General features: G+C 49.4%; 1 protein-coding gene across 2 annotated transcripts in view; it reads right to left on the reverse strand.

The window, feature by feature from the left end:
• The window catches only part of TAFA5 (TAFA chemokine like family member 5), a 582,115-nt gene that overhangs the window by 379,147 nt on the left and 184,053 nt on the right, over positions 1-18,915 (reverse strand). Inside the window, exon 1 of one of the 2 annotated variants that reach the window (XM_036761828.1) lies at positions 3,103-3,612. The exons of the other annotated variant lie outside the window; for it this stretch is intronic. Coding sequence (XP_036617723.1) covers positions 3,103-3,193 — 91 coding nt within the window. The 5' untranslated portion in view covers positions 3,194-3,612. Of the gene's footprint in view, positions 1-3,102; positions 3,613-18,915 lie in introns of those variants that run through there. 2 annotated transcript variants of the gene reach the window in all.

The following is an 18,915-nucleotide window of genomic DNA, read 5'->3' on the forward strand; positions in this document are numbered from 1 at the left end:
CTGAGCAGCTCGTTCCCACTCTGGGCCAAACAAGTCCTGATTGTTCCTCTGCTCCCCCAGATCACACACCAATGTGTAACCACAGCACACTTGGCTTGATTTTATAAGCTGTCATCAAATAACTTTGTCCATGTCTGTCCAAACCGGAAAATGGGATGAGAGGGGAGAAGAGGAGGAGGAACAAAAAAAAAAAGATGCCAGGGAAGCCTGTGTTGGTTACAAAGGCTGCACCCAATCACTTAAGCCCAGAAATCCCTAGCTTGCCCAACTAGAAACCAGCGTCTTTCCCCTACAGTAGCTGCTCCCTTTCTCCTGTCAGTGAGGAGTCCTCCTCTCACTGGGGAAACAAGACCCTCTCCCCAGACTCAACCTTCACGCAGACGCCATGGAGGGGGGCAAACTGCTTTTGGGATTCCCATGGCATGCAGTGGTTTGTAACAATCCAGTTGGAATTATTAAGTCCCCAACTCTCCCAGAAGAGCCACACACTACATGCTCTGGCTTCTGCTAGCTGCTGCTTCAAGGGGAAAAACCAAACTCCAAAACATGGTTGTAGAGCTCCAGAAGGCTCCGGAAGCATGGTTGCTACCAGAATGATTCCCTCCCTGCCACTTCAAGGCAGGCATTCTGTTTCCCGACAAGGGCTGCTGAATGTCTGCTCTGGTCCTAACCTTGCTAACTCCACTGGTGCTCAGAGGCTGAGCCTCCCGAGCCCCAAAGTCTGGCTTAAAAAGGGGGGCCCTAGTATCTCCTGAAGCTGAACTATCACCTGGCACTCAGAACATCTGCATGCTGCCTACTAGCAGAGCAAACCAGAGGTGCCTCCCTTTTTCCTGGGCCTCCCAGGGATTAACTGTGTCTTAAGCAGGCAAAAGAAAAGCCCTCCAGTCAATGAAAGACAAAGAAAACAACCATCCCTCGGGTGGTCTGGGGTTCCCAAAGAAAAGGGGCTAACTTTAGAGTCTTCGCCCTTTGCAGAGAGAAGTGCTGGGAAGGGAAGTTAAAGAGGACCTGGATGGGAAAAGGGCGGAGAGGAATGGTATATACTCAGAAAGGCAAGCCTTCATTGACTATCTCGCCATGTATAGAAAAAGTGTAGCCAGGACTTGTCACGCCCGTCCCTTTGAGTGTAAACAGCTGAGGGGCTAAAGGGGCTAAAACTAAAGGAAGGTAACGGTGGCCAGACCTTAACCAGATAAAAAGTACTTCCCTCCTACAGGAATTAAAACCACCACCACCCAGGGCAACAACCAACACTCCACCTCCTCCCTACCCTCAGTAACATCCTGCAAACTGAAGCCTGGTAAAGATCAGCCAATCGGATTGGCCTTGGGGGTACAGGGTAAAGCAAATCCCTGGGAGCCCATCAGCTCCCCACCCCTTCTCAGCAAACGCTTTCTCTCCCTTCTGCTGGCAGGCTCCTCACCTCAACTGGGCTCACTTCCTCTTCACCCTTCTACCCAGCCACTAAATACAAGTTGTAAAAATTAAAGTGGCCAAAGCCTGCCTTACGTCTGAGGGCATACAGAACAGCCAAGCCCTCAGAAGCCCGCAGCCCTTCCTAACAAGGGCTGCACCTTTGCTGGTCCTACATGCGCGACTCCCCACAGCCAGCCGAGTCATTAGGCAAAACAGTTGCAAAAAATGTTGCAGAAACACTTTTTTTTTTAACCTTAAGTTAATGAGAATCTGGGAGCACACTCCCTAAGCGCAGAATTCTTCAAAGCAAACAAACCACTTCCATCCCTCTGGAGCTAGGTCCTGGACTTTTACCCGAAGCATTCTTTGGGTAAAAGGGGAGGGGGACTTCATCTTTGGGGGGTCCTGGATTCCTCAGGCAGGCTGGTGAAGTCCACGCTCCCTGTCTCAGAATCAAGCTTTTTAAATGCACAAAACAAAATTCAGAGAACTGCATAGGGAACTATATTGAAATGTAGTTGTCAACATTCTTAAAAACTAAAAATAAATAAAAAGTTCCCGGACCCCAGGTTAGGAGCTCTGTTTAATCATGTACCCACGGAAAATCGGGGGCCCCAGACTGCCCCCCCCAACCTGGCTGGATGTGTAGGAGCATAAAAAGTCCCTGCTCATGACCGGTAAACAGACAAACTTTGATTTGCTTCCCAAGAAGTTTCTGGGTGTCTCTCTGTCTGTCCTAACTTAGTAGTGGCATGGAGGCTGCTTTGCTTTGGGAAATCCAGACCACGACTACCGCCCTACGCAAACAATGTGAGAAATAACCTTTAATACTCAATCCTAAGAGAAGCAGCGTTGTGCAGCAAAGGGGCCCTGGCATTCACCGGATCTAGTGAAGTCAATACTTCTTTGAAAACGAAGGGAGCATCGGCCAAGTTGGAGCCGAGCTGCCCTGGCGGTTATTGACTTCAGAACGAAAGCGAATGGTTTGCGGGGCGGCAAGGACGGAAAGGGAGGGGTTTGCGGAAAGTAAGCGGGGTATCAGGCTGCGCTGCTTGCTGCCTGAGAATCCTGGAAGACCAGTCTCTTCCCTGGCTCAGCCCGGGGACGTGGCCTCTCCACGTGGACCTTCCTGCCCCCAGCCCGGTCCTGGGTGCATTAGCCTTGGGGGGCCGGGGATGCTTGGAGGAGTCCTGCAGACAGCCCAGCCCACCCAAGGCTAGGGGCAGCTTTGCCGGCGTAGTTAGAAGAGCTCGAAGGCGCTGGGTCCGGGGAACTGGGGGCCTGCGCGGGCTGGGCTGCCCTCCGCCGGCTCTGACAGAGGCCACCCTGCCCTTTGCATAGAACTGGAGTGCCATCTATTGAGAACTCGCTGAATAGAAGGGGGGGGGGGGGAGAGGGCACCGGCGGATCCGCTGGTTCTTGGAGACGAAAGAAAAAGGAAAGAAGGCAAGCAAGGGAGCCCCGGGAGCCGCGGGGACCTGAGGCTCTGCTCGCGGTCCTGCTCCTCACGGGGTCAGGGGGACAAGTCGCGGGGGTGTCCCCACTGGGCTAGCCTGCGTGGGACAGACACTCACATTCCCAGACAAGCGAGGGTGGGGGGAGGCTGGAGGAGGGGATCCAGCCGAGCCCCCTCCCCAGGGGTGCAGCCCCTAGTCCCAGCCCTCCAGGGCCCAGCGAGCTCACCTTCCCGGCGCAGGTGCGCGTGGAGCGCCGAGAGCAGCAGGCAGCAGAGAGCCGTCCCGGCCAGCGCCCAGAGCGCCCGGGGCAACTGCATCGCGGGGGACGCCTGGGCTCCGCATCCGCGCCTCCAGCCCGCCCGCCGCCGGGGCTCCGACCGAACGAGCGACCGTCTGTCCGCCCGCCTGGCAGTCCGTCCGTCCGTCCGTCCGCGGCTCTCACTCCCGCTCCGGCTCTGCCTCCAGCCCCGCCGCGCGCGCACACTCGCGCACACACACACACACACACACACACACACACACACTCACTCTATCTCACACACACACTCACAAGCACACACCACACACACACACACACACACACACACACACACACACCCCACTGGAGGGAAGAGTCCGGGCTGGCTCCAGCGGCGGCGACTGCTTCCGTGTCGCCTCCTCTTCCTCGTCTTCTTTTGGGAGGGGGGGGGAGAGGGGAGCTGGGGGGAGGGGCGGCTAGCGCCGACTCCGGGGCTGCGGCTGCGGCAGGGGCGGCGTGGGCAGCGGCTCAGGCAGCGGCAGCGGCTGGGGCAGCCTAGGGCTAGCGGCCCCAGGAGAGGAGGAGGAAGAAGAGGAGGAGGAGGATGGGGGGGGCCGGGGCTCCATGAATCAGCCTTCCCCGCCCCCCGCCCCCGGAGTCGGGCCGCCCGGGGCGGGGGCGGGGGGCCGGATTGCGCAGGAGCTCTCCCCCCGCCCCAGGCCTCCGCTCTGGCCCCCTCCTCCTCTTCCTCCTCCTCCTCCTCCTCCCGCCAATGCTGCTGCCAGGACTGCCTGGACCGGCCCCCGCCTCCCCGCTTCCTCCTCCTCCTCCTCCTCCTCCTCCTCCTCCTCCTCCTCCTCCTCCTCCTCCTCCTCCTCCTCCTCCTCCTCCCCCTCCCCCTCCCCCTCCTCCTCCTCCTCCCCCTCCCCCTCCTCCTGGCGGCACAGTCCGCTGATGCTGAAGCCGATGCTGCTGCTGACGATGATGCTGGTCCGAGGACGACGGCTCGGGCTCTGGCTGGAGCGCGAGTGGGAGCTGGGGCTGCACCCAGGGCCCGCGCAGGAACCGGGGCGGGGGCTGCAAGCCCGGTGCGGGTCTAACTTCTCGCGGGGCCAAGAACACCCCCCGCAACACACATACTCCCCCCCTCCCACTGGCTCCTGCTCCCCCCAGCGTCCGACAAGGCGCCAGGCACAGGGAGGCGGGGGCGCCCCACAGGTGCAGGGGGCTGGGCTGCAGGAGTGGGGGCGGGGGACCGTGAGGGGGGTAAGTGGCTACTCCCGGAGCGGCCCACCCTTTCGATTTATTTATTTCTTTATTTATTTATTTTGGAAGCGAGGTGGGGAAAGAGAGGAGGAGGAGGAGGAAGACAGGGGGACGGACGGGAAGGAGATGAAAAAGAGGGATGGGGACAAGGAGAGGGGACACAAGGGAAAAGAAGGGGAAGACGGTGGGGGAGGTGGCCAGGAGACGTTGGGGCACGAAAAGAGAGAGGGGACGGGGAGGGGGAAAAGAGGGATGGGGACAAGGAGGAGGGGGAAGGGACTAGGAGGACTGGGAGGGGGGACGAGTAGGAGAGGGTGGGGGACTAGGAGAGGGAAAGGGAGGAGCATTAGATGCAGGGGGAGGAAAGGGGCTGCAGGTTGCAGGGCGCTGGGAGGCCGGGGGGCGGCAGTGCAGGTGCTGGTTCCCGGGCCTCCGGGTCGCCTCCCTCCCTCCCTTCCTTCCCTCTCGCCCTCCCTCTTTCTCTTTCTCGCCTTTCTCTCTCTCCGCTGCCCGCGCCACCGCCTCTGGGAAGCCCATCAGGCTTGGCCCAGGCGGACCTCCTCCTCCCCCCCCCCATCGCCCCCAGGTTCGGTCGGCTCTGCTGCTGCCGACAAAGAGAGACGGGAGGCCGCCTGAGGCAGCGAGGCCTCACAGGCCGCCCTCCTGGGCCGGGACTGGGGTAGTTTCGGAGAGTCCCTCTCCCCTGCCAACTGTTGCCCCCGGGACTGGGAGGTTTCAGTTTTCGCAGCAGCTCGTAGGCCGGGCACCCGCGCCCAGCGGTGGGACGAAGCTGCTTGTTTGCCCCCCAAAGCCAGGGTAGCGGGAGGGAGAAAGCCCTCACTCCGCGAGCCCTGGGTCCTGAGCATGCCCAGATACCAAGGAAGAACCAGGGAAGAATTTCCCTAGAGCGCTGGGTCGCAGCGGGGCACGATCTCAAGGCTGGGCACGATCGCAGGGCGGTGGATGGGGGTGGGGGTGGGGGTACAAGGTCCAGAGCAACAAGTCCCCGTGGTCTGAAGATAAGAAATCAGCCTGCCCCCTCCGAGCCGCTAGGTCCAGCTACCTCTGAGCCCCACAGCCTGAGAATCCAGGGAATAGGGTGGGGGTGTCACCACTGGCTAGTGGGAGAGCCCTGGCATTCCGTGAAAAGGACGCCCGGCCATAAAGAACGCACAGTGACCTTGGCATGCGTCCGTGAGGGAGTCCCTAGAGACGCTGGGCACCGAGGTCAGCCAGGCGAATCCCCCTGCCCTTTAGCATATGCAGGTATAAACAGCGAAGGAAAACACGAGGGAGGGGAGCTTGCACCTTGCCCAAGGTCATACGAAAAGCCCCGAGAATTCGAACGGGGACTGTCTGACCCTTGATCACTCCTCATCTCTGCTCCCCACCTTTGTATCAGGCTAGTTGGTAACCTGACAATGAAAGGGGCTGTCATTTTGAAAGAACGTAGTAAGTCCCCACTATGCTTCAGGCACTATGCCTTCCACCAGGGGCACACATCCACCCCCCAGGAGCTTCCAGGCTGGACCACTGGTATCAGAAATCTCTTCATTTCTGGCTCTCTCCCAGTTGGATGGCACCTCTGAGGGCAGCCCCTAACTGAGCAAGTATCCTTCTAGAACATCCCCAACTAATGATGTCCATCCTGTCCTAACTGGGTGAGAGTCAAGGAGGAGGTTAATTTAGAGGTAATCTGGCCCCGATCCCTTATTTTCCGGTGAGGAAACGAGATCCTGAGAGGGAAAAGGCCAAGCCCAAGGTCACCAGTAAATGGCCAAGCCAAAGCAAGGTCAGCCAAGATCTTCTACTCAGTGTTCTCTTTGACTCCATACAGTCACCTCCACGGTGACTCACCAGTTTGGAGAGAAAGCACCACCCCGGCTTTCTGAGAACACCTGGCAGCCTTAGAAGCCTGAGTACATCTCCCTCTTGGAGAGGCCCAGGGAAAATAGAGCCAGACCCAAAGGCCTGGCTTTGAAGTCTGACTACCCTTGGCTAATTGGGTGACCTTGGATGAGCTGGTCCCCGGAGAACTTGTAAAACAGAGACAATAAGACTTGTTGGGGGGCGGGGTGGGCAGAAAGGTGATTTTAGGATCTCTATAAGCTTTGAAGTTCTATAAAAATGGGACATCATAGCCAGTTGCTAATAGTAGTTGAAATTCTGTTAATGACTCTGCTCTTCCCCCCTTGCTACTTTAAGGAAAGGATCACAAGATGATCCCACATACTTGGGTGCTCGTCCTAGGGACTGTCACTGAGTTACTAGCCTTGCCCTTCTGGACTTCCTCTCTTCGTCTGTTCAAATTGCTGGCGGGGTTCAGATAGACAATGCACCGGAAAGAAGGGAGGGAACAAGCATTTATTAAGTACCTATGCTTTACAAATATCTCATTTGATTATCACTACAAGGGGGTGGGGGGAAGCAGGTGTTGAGGCTGAGGCAATCAAGATTATGTGACATATCTAGGGTCACATGGCTAGCATCAGAGGCTGGATTTGAATTTAGGTCTTCCTGACTCCAAGCCCAACACTATCCACTGCACCACCTGGCTACCTTATGTAGATGCCTTTCCATTTGTAACATCCTATTAATCTGTAACCAGTGATACCTAGTATTGATAGGAAGATTGAGGAGAGGACATAAGAGGTGTGGTCACCAACTTAGAGGGGCTGTCCCTTGGAGGATAGATGACTTACTCTGGCCCCAGAAATAATAGGTGGAGAAGGAGGAAGAGGAAAATCCTGGCTTTCCTTTAGGAAAATAGTAATAAAATTTCTATCAATAAAGCTATGCTAAAGGGGAGTAGGCAGCATCCTTGGGGAGGGGGAGGGCTCTTCCAATAGAGGTTGGGGGGAATGGGGCAATAAAGTTGGAATTCCTTTAAGTATAGTGAGAGCGGATGTTGAGTCTTTTTCCAACTTGGAATTAAGTAAGAGTTCCCACCTGCACTGTAACAACTCCAAAAGTCCAAGTGTTCAAATCTGGCCTCAAATGCTTACTAGCTTTGAGTCCTTGGGCAAGTCACTTAACCCTGTTTGCCTCAGTTTCCTCCTCTGTAAAATGAGCTGGAGAAGGAAATAGCAAACCACTCCAGTATCTTCACCAAGAAAATCCGAAATGGGGTCACAGAGGGTCCAACAGGACTCTAACTTGGCTCAAACAGTTCATGGAGTAAATTCATTCTCCTTGTCCTCAGACGGGGTAAGGATAATAACTAGGCCTATGATTTCATTGGCAAGGGTGAATAACCTCCTCCTGATGCAGTTCAGCATCTTCTCTGCCACTGCTGTCTTCTAGAGCTGTCAGGGTCACTGGGATGTTAATTAATTTTACTCCAGTTATAGCCAAGTGAAGATGATCCTGTAGAAACTTGAACCCAGGCCTTCATGACTTGGAAGCTAATTGTCTATCCAATATGCCATATTCCTTCTTTTGTTAGGAGTTCTCAATCTGGGGTCTGGGAGCTTTTTAGAAAAGTAATATTAATAATTATATTTCAGAATACTTGGTTGCATTTATAATCCTGTGTATTTTATTGTATACACTTAAATAGATGATTCCAAGGGGTCTGTGGGATTTCTCAGACTGCCAGACAAGAACTCTAGCCTTAGATGGAAACAAGCCAGAGTCTTCCCTGATCCCCAGGTGGTGCCAACCTTCCATCTGGGATTTCAGGCAACACTGGTGGTGCCATCACCCAACCTGGCACTTATCCCAAGAATTTAGGGAATGGCAAATTGTCTGGTCCCTTGAACCTCATCATGCAGCTATGTGGGATAGTGGACTTGGGGTCAGTAAGACCGGAATTCGAATTTTGACTCAGACAATTTGCATGACCATAGACAAGTCATTGAACCACTCAGCCACAGTTTTCTCGTCCATAAAATGGGAAAACAGTAACATCTACCTCCCCTCTCTGACATACCCTGTTCTAAGGCCCCTCCCAGCTCTGATATTTTCTGTTCCAGTGTCTTCTCTAGCTTTTCTATTCTATAAGGATTTGTCAGTAGAAGGGACCCTTGTGGATCACTTATCCCAAGGTCCTCACATGCACTGGACCATCTTGACAAAATGGTTTTCTTCTGACTGTCTTCCACCACATTCCACCTCCTAGTTTCTGCTCTCTATACTGTTGCACTGCCTGGGACCCATACCTGCCCTCCTATCCTGACTTTCAGTTTTATCTCTAGCATCACCGTCTATGTGAAGCCTTAGAAAACACCAATCACATCCCCCAATCATCTGAAGTATTTGCATTTTAATATGCCCAAAAACATACAGACATCCCTCGCTACAACGTAAAGTTCCTTCACAGAAGGAAAGGTTTTGCTTTTGCCTATATAACCCCAGCACCTTGGATAGTTCCTGGCATGCACAGCCCTAGGTGCCTCATAAATGGCTGCTGATTGATTGGTAGGTTTGGTTACTGGTATTCCCGAGGGCCTTTTCAACTTCTACAGTCTTTGGTCTATGATCTAGAGTCCCCAATACACAGAGAAAGGGGAACCTGATCGATGTCCTCAAGAATGAGACAACATGGTGTAGTGGGCAGAGTGGTGAACTTGGAATTAGGAATACCTAGCTTCCAATCCTCCCTCAAACATTCCAAGCAAACCACTCCACCTGTCCCGGCTGCACTTTCCCCATCTGTAGAATGGGATTGTTGGTTTTCTAAGGGCTCTTCCAGTTCCAGTCCTAGGAATAGTAGAATTTGAGTTGTTCTTGTTGCTTTTTGGGGGGGTTGCAAATAAAGGGAAGTAGTTCTCAAGTCTCATCTCCAATCCCCTTTCTACTGGCAGCCTTGCCCAGTCCTCCTTAATGCCAATGCCTTTCCTATGGTGATTATCTTCAACTTAATCTGCCTATAAATGGTTTGCATACAGCTGTTTGCATCATCTCCATTAGATTGTGAGGTCCTTGAGAACAGGGTCTTTCCCCACTTTTTGCATTCCTACCACTTACCATGGTGCCCAGCATATGGTAGGTGCTTAATAAATGCTTTTTGACTCACTGATATCTCAGAGGTAAGAACAGGCTTCCCTCAGTCTTTGTTGGGAAATGGGCTATTCCTCTTTGCTCAAAGTAAAAGCACTGCCATTTGTATTTATTCAACTTGCAATAACCACTACACCATGGTTTTTGTTTGTTTTGTTTTATTTTATTTTTCTGGACCTGGCTCACACTAAGACAATAAAATAAGTTACCTAGGGGCAGCTAGGCAGTGCAGTAGATAGAGTGCTGCTGGGCCTGGAGTCAGGAAGACTCATCTTTATGAGTTTAAATCTGGCCTCAGACACTTATTAGCTATGTGACCTTGGTTAAGTTACTTCATCCTATTTGCCTCAGTTTCCTCACCTGTCAAATGAGATGGAGAAGGAAATGGTAAACCATTCTAGAGTCTTTGCAAAAGAAAAAGAAAAGAAAAGAAAGAGTCAGACATGCCTGAAAAATGACTTAACAACAACGTTACATAGTGCAGTGACCTAGCAAGTCAAGATATATCTGAAGTTCAAGGTATATCTGAAGGCCATGTGAAAAGGAGGCAGATCTGAAACCCCACGAATGATGCTTTATATCTCTTAAAGGAGAGAGGGTCACTGCCCCAGGAGATGGGGAGGAGCCTCTGAGAAGTTGTAGGGGTAGGTGGGATGGAGTTTGGGAAGTTGCTGAGGAGTGAGCCCTGGCTCAGACTGATAGACTTAAAACATCATTGACAGGGCCACAAGAATAGGCACACACCACCCCCACAACACACACACACACACACACATACACACACGCACGCACCACAACACATCCATAAATCATCCTCTACCTCCAAGCCACTGGTGATGCCTTTCTTAGACTGAATAAAAGACACAGCTCTTCTTTGTACACTGTGCCCATTCTTCCAAGTATTGCCTTAGTCTGCACACAGTAGTCACTCAGTAAATGCTGAATGACTGAAAGAATGAACACACATCCTCTGGGTACCTGAAGAATTAGCCCAATCTTTCTCCCATATGGGAATCTGCCAAATAAGTGAGATTTTCCAGACACTCCCCCCTTAAGCTCCCTGCATACCTTCTCCAGGCTAAACAAACATAGTTTCAATAACTGGCCTTTATATGACATCATTTTGAATTTCCTCCTCCTCCTATTCCTCCTCCTGATTCCCCCCCAACTCTTCCTCTCCTCCTCCTCCTCCTCCTCCTCCTCCTCCTCCTCCTTCTCCTCTTCCTCCCTCTCCTCTTCCTCTCTCAAACACCTAGTCCATCCTTGTCAAGGTCCAAATTCCTTTACCTTTCTCTCATGGTCCTCAGCAATCCACAGCCAATCAAAAAGCCCCTACTCTCTGCCAGATATTGGTCCAAGCAAAGAGAATACAAAAACAACACTGATAAAGTCTCTGCCCTCCAGAAGTATACATTCCACATGGGGGAGAGAGCATCTGTATTCCTGAGTATATCCCAAATAAATACAAGACCATTTGGGGGTACAAGAAGCTAAGGCATTATAGTCTAAACCTCTGTCTTATGCAGAGGATCCTATGTTCCAACCTGTCTCCTGAATGTGCCCTGCATTCTCTCTTCTACTCTTTTGTATCCTAGATGGTCCTTAAGTTTCCTTGAAGCTAAAATGTTATGACAAAGAACATTTCCATAGAACAAGTTTCCATGCCAGCCCCCTCCCCCCAGATCCTACCATGTACTAGGGTCAGGAATATAAAGACAAAGAACAAATTCCTGACCTCAGGAAATCCCATTCTACTGAGTGGAAGCCACATCAGTTTGTCAATGAAGATTTATTAAACACCTCCTACACTTATTAAATACCTACTATGTGGTGGGCACTGTGCTGAGTGCTGGGGGATGCAAAGAAAAGCAAAACAACATGGTAGCTTCAACATTCTCTCCAAAAGCAATACACAGTAAATATAGGGGCTCACTACCTCCTGGGGAAATCAGAAAAGACCCCCTGGAGGAGGTGAGGCTTAGGATTCAAAGCAAAGATCCTAGAAGCACTACCACCACTGAGTGATAGAATACAGCTATGTCTACAGGGGAAAGAGCGGGAGATTTGGAGTCAGAACACCTGGATTCAGACCCTGACTCTTCATCTGCTAAGATGTGACCTTGGCCAAGTCTCTTTCACTCTCTGGATCTTACTTTCCCCAACTCTAAAGTGAGGAAGCTGGACTGACTGGCCTCTGAGTTTTCATCTGGCTCTAAATCCAGTGATTCTATGAAGCTGTCATAAGAAAAGCCATGGGGGAATAATATCCCGAGTGACCTTCATCTGAGGAAAATGGCTAAGAAGCTGTTCCCATAAAGGTTTGATTCCACCAATATTTACAAACTCATCTCCTTACAAACTGCCAGGCGAGCAGCCCAGCGGCTCCCAGGAGAAGGAAGGGAGGGAGGGAAGGGGAGAGAAAGGGAAAGGAGGGAGGAAGAGGAGGCTTCCTCAGTGTGGATACAGTGCTGGCTGTTGGCAAACCCAAGACGGCTGAAATTCCAAGAAGGCATGTCAGAACCTAAAGGTCTCTGTCACAGAACGTCCTCCCCAACCCAAACCTGATCTCATCCATCATCACTCACTGAGGAGGGCTGCTTTCTGGATCCCTTCCCCACATGTCCCCCTTCTCCAATTGAGAGACTTCCAACTCTCAGGCTGTACTTTTCGTCTTAGACAGAATTCAAGACATGACAAAATCATGACTTCTCCATTTCTTCCCCTCTCTGTACCTCAAAACAAAAACAAACCAACTGGGAGCTCCCATAAAGGCAGAAATGATACACAACCAATGTGTAACCTCCAGCCATGAGGCACAATACCCTGCTTGCAATACGATCTTAATGTCATCTAGTCTAACCCAATTCAACAAGCATTTGTTAAGACTCTAAAATATTCTAGGAACAGTGCTAGATGCTGTGGAGATTTCAAAAAACAGACAAACAAACAAACAAAATCCACAACCAAATGTATCAGTCCCTGTCCTTAAGGAGTTTGCATTCCCATGATGGAGACACAGCATGGACACCAGTGATAAAATTCTAGCATCTCTGAGGTCATCGGGAGCCACTCCTAACAAACATTCATTTAGATTTTTCTTGAAGACCCTCTCCCCACCCCACCAATGAGGGGAACCTCATTATCTTCCAAGGCTGCTTAGTCCATTGCTAGGCCTCCTTCATTGTTAGGAAATTATTTTCCTTTGTTTGTTCACTTTATGTGAAGCCTAAATCAGCTTCTCTGGAGTCTTCCCCTATTGCTCTCCTTTCCACCCTCTGGGACCAAACGAATGAGGCTGATAACCTCTTCCACTTGAGCACACCTTATCCACTTGAAAAACGCTCTCATTTTACCCCATATCTTTTCTTCTTCAGTCTAGTCATCCCCAGTTCCTTCACTGGCCACTGCAATGGTCTCATCTTTAATCTTATCACCTCCTTCTTTTAGGCATACACCAGCTGTCAATGGATTTTTAAGAAGTGGCACCAGACCTTGACTCAATGCTGCAGGTCCAAATTGCCCAGTAGGGACGAGAGCAGGACTAATCCCAACCTTTTCTAAACACAACATTTCATTCTACTGAAGCAACTCAAAGATCCCTCTCTTCTACCTGTTGGTGGAGCAGCAAACCCAGCATTTTCAACAAATCTGATCAGTGGCTTTGGGGAAAATTCTCTATTGATTGTATGATCAGAGCTGCCAAGGAGCAAAAACTGTGCTTTATAAAGCACTGGAGATTACCTATGTGGGGGTGAGCCTTATATCAAAGGAAGTGTGCAATCAGAGGTAGATGACCACTTCTTAAAAGGGTGGGAGTTTGCATCTGAGCTCTTAGAAAATGCTATGACTCTAAGATTCCATCATTTTAAGATTCTAATACTAAGACTATAGAGACTTAGTGTCTCACTTGGTGGAATGTCTCATCAGTTTTAACCTTAAAATGTCTCTCCCAATAATCCCTGCTCTCTCTCTCTAATCCCAACCACACTACCCTCATTGAAAGCCTCATATCTGGACCTCTGAACTAACCTCCCCACTCCACTCCAATCCACACCACACCTGCCACTAGGTTCCCTTTTCTGTGGTACCAGATGTCTTTCTCGAGCACCATGTTCACATTGGCACTCTCATACTCTAGAACTTCAAATATCTCCCTACTGCCCTTCAGACCCACTGCTAATAAATGCATTGTTCAATTCTAGAAAGAAACAACCCATAACTCCAACCTCTTCCTATATTTGACTACATAACTTGGCTAAGTCCCCTTTCCTCTTGGGGCCTTAGTTTCCTCGTTCATAAAACAAAGAGGTTAGATTTGATATCCTTTAAGCTCCCTTCCATCTCTCACATTCTATGATAATTATGATTGAGTTGGAGGAGAGTTGAAGAGGATATGGCATCCATCCACCAGCCACAAGGCTCTGCTCATGGTTTATGGACTTTCTGCCTCCATCTGTTCCTCCTCACCATCTTTATCCTCCCTCCTTGATTCCCACCTTCTCAGATGGAAGAACATTGTTGCCAGTGTGTATGGGGGGAGATGGGGGAACCTATCACCAAACCATCTGAAAGCAAAACTCTCGGCATAAAAGGCTCCCATCTCAGTGGGAACTGAACTGGATTTCTCATTATTTCTATAACTAAAATTGCTCACAAATGGAGGATGATCAATGAGTGGCCTAGAGCTATCTCAGCTGAGACCGAGCATTCCAGGGCTGTTTGCAAAAAACCTTTGGAGACTGGGGAGGGGAGGAGAGAAGGGAATGAGGCACACAGACTCGGTACCTCCTTCTCCCAAATGTCCTTCACTATTAGCACCAGAGACAAACCCAGACATCAAACAAACTTTCCAGGTCCCAAATCCAAATCTACTCGTTTCTACCAATGTCTATGGGGAAACTGTCTACCCACAGCATATGGAGTCCTGGGTTGTGTAATGAGAAGGGTACAAAGGGAGAATATGATCTTAATCAGCTAGCATATATTAAGTACTTTCTGTGTGTTAGAAAGTGTTATTGATGCTGGGGAGGCAAAGACAGAACAGAAGCATTCTCTGACCTCGAAGAGCTTATATTCTATCAGAGTAAATCATGTGTACAATACAGATAAGTATGCACATGCACACAAAAGAAAATGGAGGGGTAGGAGGGTGGAGAGGCTGTTGCAGCTGGGGAGATCAGGTACCCGTACGGACAAATGTTGAAGGAGGTACAGAAAGAGCTCTGGATTGGGAATCAATAGGACAAAATGCTGTCACAGACAAATGTCCAATCCCTAGCGGATCCAAAGAGCACCTCTGAGGTATCTTGTCTGTAGCTGGGTTGTCCCAAGTTAGTTGTGAATTGTCTCTTCCACTTTAGATTCTGAGCTCCTTGAGAGCTGGGACTATATTTTGCCTTCCTTTATCCCTCCAGGTCTTAGCACAACATTTGGCATACAGTCAGTGTTTAATACGTGTTCATTGACTTGGATGCAGAAAGGCCCTTAGAGGACACTGTGTCCAACTGGCTCAAATTTTAGATGAAGCCAGAGAAGGAACCAAGTAGAAATATTGTTGGATTGAGAATCAAGGGATCTGGATTCTAATCCTTCCTCCAATTCCTCCTACCCATGTGACTGTGGGAAGTCACTCTGTATGTCTTTGCTTTAGTTTCTTTCTTTCTGAAATGTAAATGATCCATGAATTACCTGTCTGAAAAAGGCTATCACGTAGTAAATGCTCTGTAAGCCTTTCATGGACCGAGGTTCATTGTTCTATGCTATTATATTACACGAGCCCCAGTGAATGGGGACCAGCCAATGGAAGGCACTGACAGGTGCCATTCTGGTGCTACTTGAATATGTAGAAATTTGGGGACCTGCTTCCAGCAATTCCTGAACCAGTGTAGAAAAAAACTTCATTTTGGTAGATCATGATAAACTCAGTTGTCCCTTGGTCAAACTTGTGTCCCAGAGACAGTGACTCCAAGTAATGAGACTCTGGACTTCAAGTCTATCAAGTGGCAAGCAGGGGACTCTAGACTCTATATTATTGGTGGGGAAAGGGGGAAGGAGAGGGACCAGCTATGATCTTTCTTGTCTCCTCACTATTGCTTCAATTGGTCAAGCTTGTACCTGAGGGCCAGCCTGCTTTTCCTGATTTATATTTTGTTTCTGAAGCAGGTGACCAAGCAGATGTTTTTGAGATAAGTGTTTCCAAGATCAGAGGAAACCTGGTGAGCTGGAGAAGCTCAAAGAATCCAGCTGCTTGATGACAAGGGCAATTTCCTCATCAGAGAAAATGGCCACCGACCGGAGGATTGGCCCAAGCCAACAACTGTACTAGGAGTTGTTTGAACAGGGCCAAGTCAAGGTGAAATGTAAAACACAGAGTTCTAAGTCCTGCTTCATGTTGTAATGAGGTTCAAATATGGGCCTCCCAGCAGACTGTAGTTATAAGCTGATGATTCCAGTCCTGCTACTATGTGCTATGAATCTCTTATAATTCATCATTATTTTGTATGTGGGATTAAAGTACCTGTCCCATACCTTTGTTACTCATCTTTGTGATACCTTTGTCACTCACCCCCTTAGCAAAAAACATACATGTGAGCCAAAATTAAGTGACCCTGGGGCACCAGGGTAGGAGATTAAATGAGCTAAAGGCCTAGATATGAAATATAAAAATAGGGACCCTGACCCCCTTTTCATTAATGGAAGGTTCCCCAGTTCTCAACCTGGTCAAAAATCATGTCTGTGTGTAGAATAAAATGTCACAACAGTGGATACTCAGGATTAGAATTTAACCAGATGTTGCAAAAATCTTCGTGCAGTTTGGAGCTGTAGTGCACTAAATCTGCCCTAAGACGTCTTGAACACCCTGTGTAATACTTTGAAACACAAGGCAAAATGTGAATGAGACCTAAGAACGCTATACTGGGTGGCTGTGAAGAGCATCGGGCCCGCAGTCAGGAAGGTCTGAGTTCAAATCGAACCTCAGAGATTAAGTAGCTGTGTGAGACTGGGCAAACCATGTAGCTTCTCTCTGCCTCAGTTTCTTCACCTGTAAAACAAGCGTAGTAACAGTACCTACCTCACGGGGCAGTAGTGGGGATTAAATGTGTTATTATTTGTAAGGTGCTTAGCACCGAGCTACGTAAATGCTAATTTCCTCCCCTTCCTTTCCTCTCCACTTACTACCTCCAAGACCCTGAATAAGGCTCTTAATCTCCGAGCTTCAGTTTCTTCATTTATAAAACTGTTGTTTCAGGCGTGTCTGACTCTTTGTGACCACATTTGGGGTTTTCTTGGCAGAGATCCTGGAGAAGTTTACCATTTTCTTCTCCAGCTCATTTTAAAGATGAGGAAACTGAGGCAAACAGGGTGAAGTGACTTGCCCAGGGTCATGCAGCTAGTAAGTGTCTGAGGTCAGATTTGGACTCAGAAAGATGAGTTTTCCTGACCTCCAGGTCCAGCACTCTATGCTCTATGGTGCCACCTAGCAGACATCTGTAAAATAGGGACGAGCAAACGCCTGTTTACTGACTCACAGAGTTGTTAGTGAATCTTAAAGACCTATAGAAATGTGAATATAATTTTACTATTATTAATATTAGCAACAACATCAACCGGAATAGAAGTGTCTCTGGGGGGGAGTGGTCAGGCTTTATGGAAGGGGGGTGACTTTGAGTTGGGTCTTGAAGGACCCACAGAAAATGGACAGAGGTATGTTATTCCACACAGAGGGAAGAGAAAGAACAAAGATCTGGAGTCATGAAATGGCCAGGTCAGGCACTGAGTGGCAGGGCTAAAAAGGACTTTAAAGCGTAGCCCAGTCACCTCATTCCAGAGATGGTGAAGCCAGGCTTTAGGAAAGGTGAGTGATTTGCTAAGGTCACAGGAGAAAGAGCAGGGGCTTGCGCCTGTTCTTGGATCCAAGTACTAAACTACCCTTGGCTGCGAGGAAGTGGGAGGAGACCAAAGCCTCCAGAATCCTCCAGTGGCTGGATGACGCCCTGTGAAGTCCTAGACTGGCCAGGTGGATGTGCGGGGATGGCTTAGCTCACACGATGTCGTTTTGAAGCAGCAGATCACCTCAGTCTGTGGTGACACGAGGCAATTAAGGACCTTACTAAGAGGCCTACGGACAGATAGGAGAAAGGGAAGAGTTGTCATGGAAACTGATTCCAAATGACTGGACTAAGGAGCGCAGGGATGGAGAACATCAGCCTGAGGGGAGTCTGAGCCCTGAGCCCCACTCCCTAGTTAAAAGCTGGTCCGTTCTTTTCCCTTTCTTTTTTTGTGCATTCAGGCTCTCCCCTCTGCCCCTGCCTATCACCTCTAGCTACATCACCTCCAGTGGCCACAGGACTTGAAAAAGCCTGGGTTTGGCTGTCGTAGTGGGAGGCCAATCAGCAAAAGGAAGGAAAAGGCTTCCTCCTGTCCTGACAAGGCCCTCTTATGGACTAATTATGCCCCATGGATAGTGTCCCTGTGCTTGCTTCTAAAACCAAGGCAGGTAGAATCAAAGTGTCCTTGTTCAATGCCATGGGATGATGTGCCCCTGCTGGCCTGAGATCTATACGTGCAAAAGGTTTTACTGACATCAGGTGGGCATTACAATCGGTGCATGTGCATATGTGTGTATGTGTACGCTTGTATGCGAGATAGAACTCTGGCTTGTTTCCAAAGGTTTCCTGTGTCATATGCCTCCAAGAATTTTTAGTTTTTGTACGTCACCTCCTTCCCCTAACTCCCCCCAACCCCATCCCATACACATTTTTGTCCATTTCTGGAAGGGACCTTAGAACACAGACTGTCAAAGCTGGAGGAGTTGTTGGTACATAGAATGTCAGTGTTTGGAAGGACCTTAGAATAGAGAAGACAAAATGCCAAAGCTGGGGAGGACATTAGAATGCAAAACACAGAATTCCGGCCCTAGGAAGGACCTTAGAACAAAGAACATGGAATTCCCAAACTGGAAGGGACCTTAGCCCATAGGACACAAAACACCAGAGTACAAAGTTCCTTAGAACACAGAACACAACATATCGAAGCTGGCAAGAACCTTAGAATATATAACACAGAAGGTCAGGGCTGAGAGGGAATTTGGAATCTAGACCATAAACATCAGAGTTTGGAGGGGCCTTAACACATAGAAAAAGAAACTCAAAGCTGGAAGGAAACTTAGACCAGAGAATGTGAGAGGCAGAGGGGTCCACAGAACTTAGAGTACAATGTCCCCTCTTGGAGGGACAGAGCATCAGCATCAGCATCAAACTCCAATAGCAACTGAGGACCAGGAATCATACACAATGATCCCTGAGGGCTGCCAGATGGCTTAGTTTCAAAATGGAACGTTAACTATGTGTTGTATACATTTATTTGTTTGGATTTTTAAGTATTTCCCAGTTATATTTTAATGTGGTTTGGCTGCCCTCGGGGATGTTGTGGGCTGTGGATTTGAATCTTTCCCTTGAAACAGAATATTAGAGGTGCAGTGGTCCTTTAGAAGTTCCTGGTCTTGCTATTTCATTCCACAGATGAGGAAACCAA

Source organism: Trichosurus vulpecula, chromosome 5 (assembly GCF_011100635.1).
Source record: "Trichosurus vulpecula isolate mTriVul1 chromosome 5, mTriVul1.pri, whole genome shotgun sequence".
Lineage (NCBI taxonomy): Eukaryota > Metazoa > Chordata > Mammalia > Diprotodontia > Phalangeridae > Trichosurus > Trichosurus vulpecula.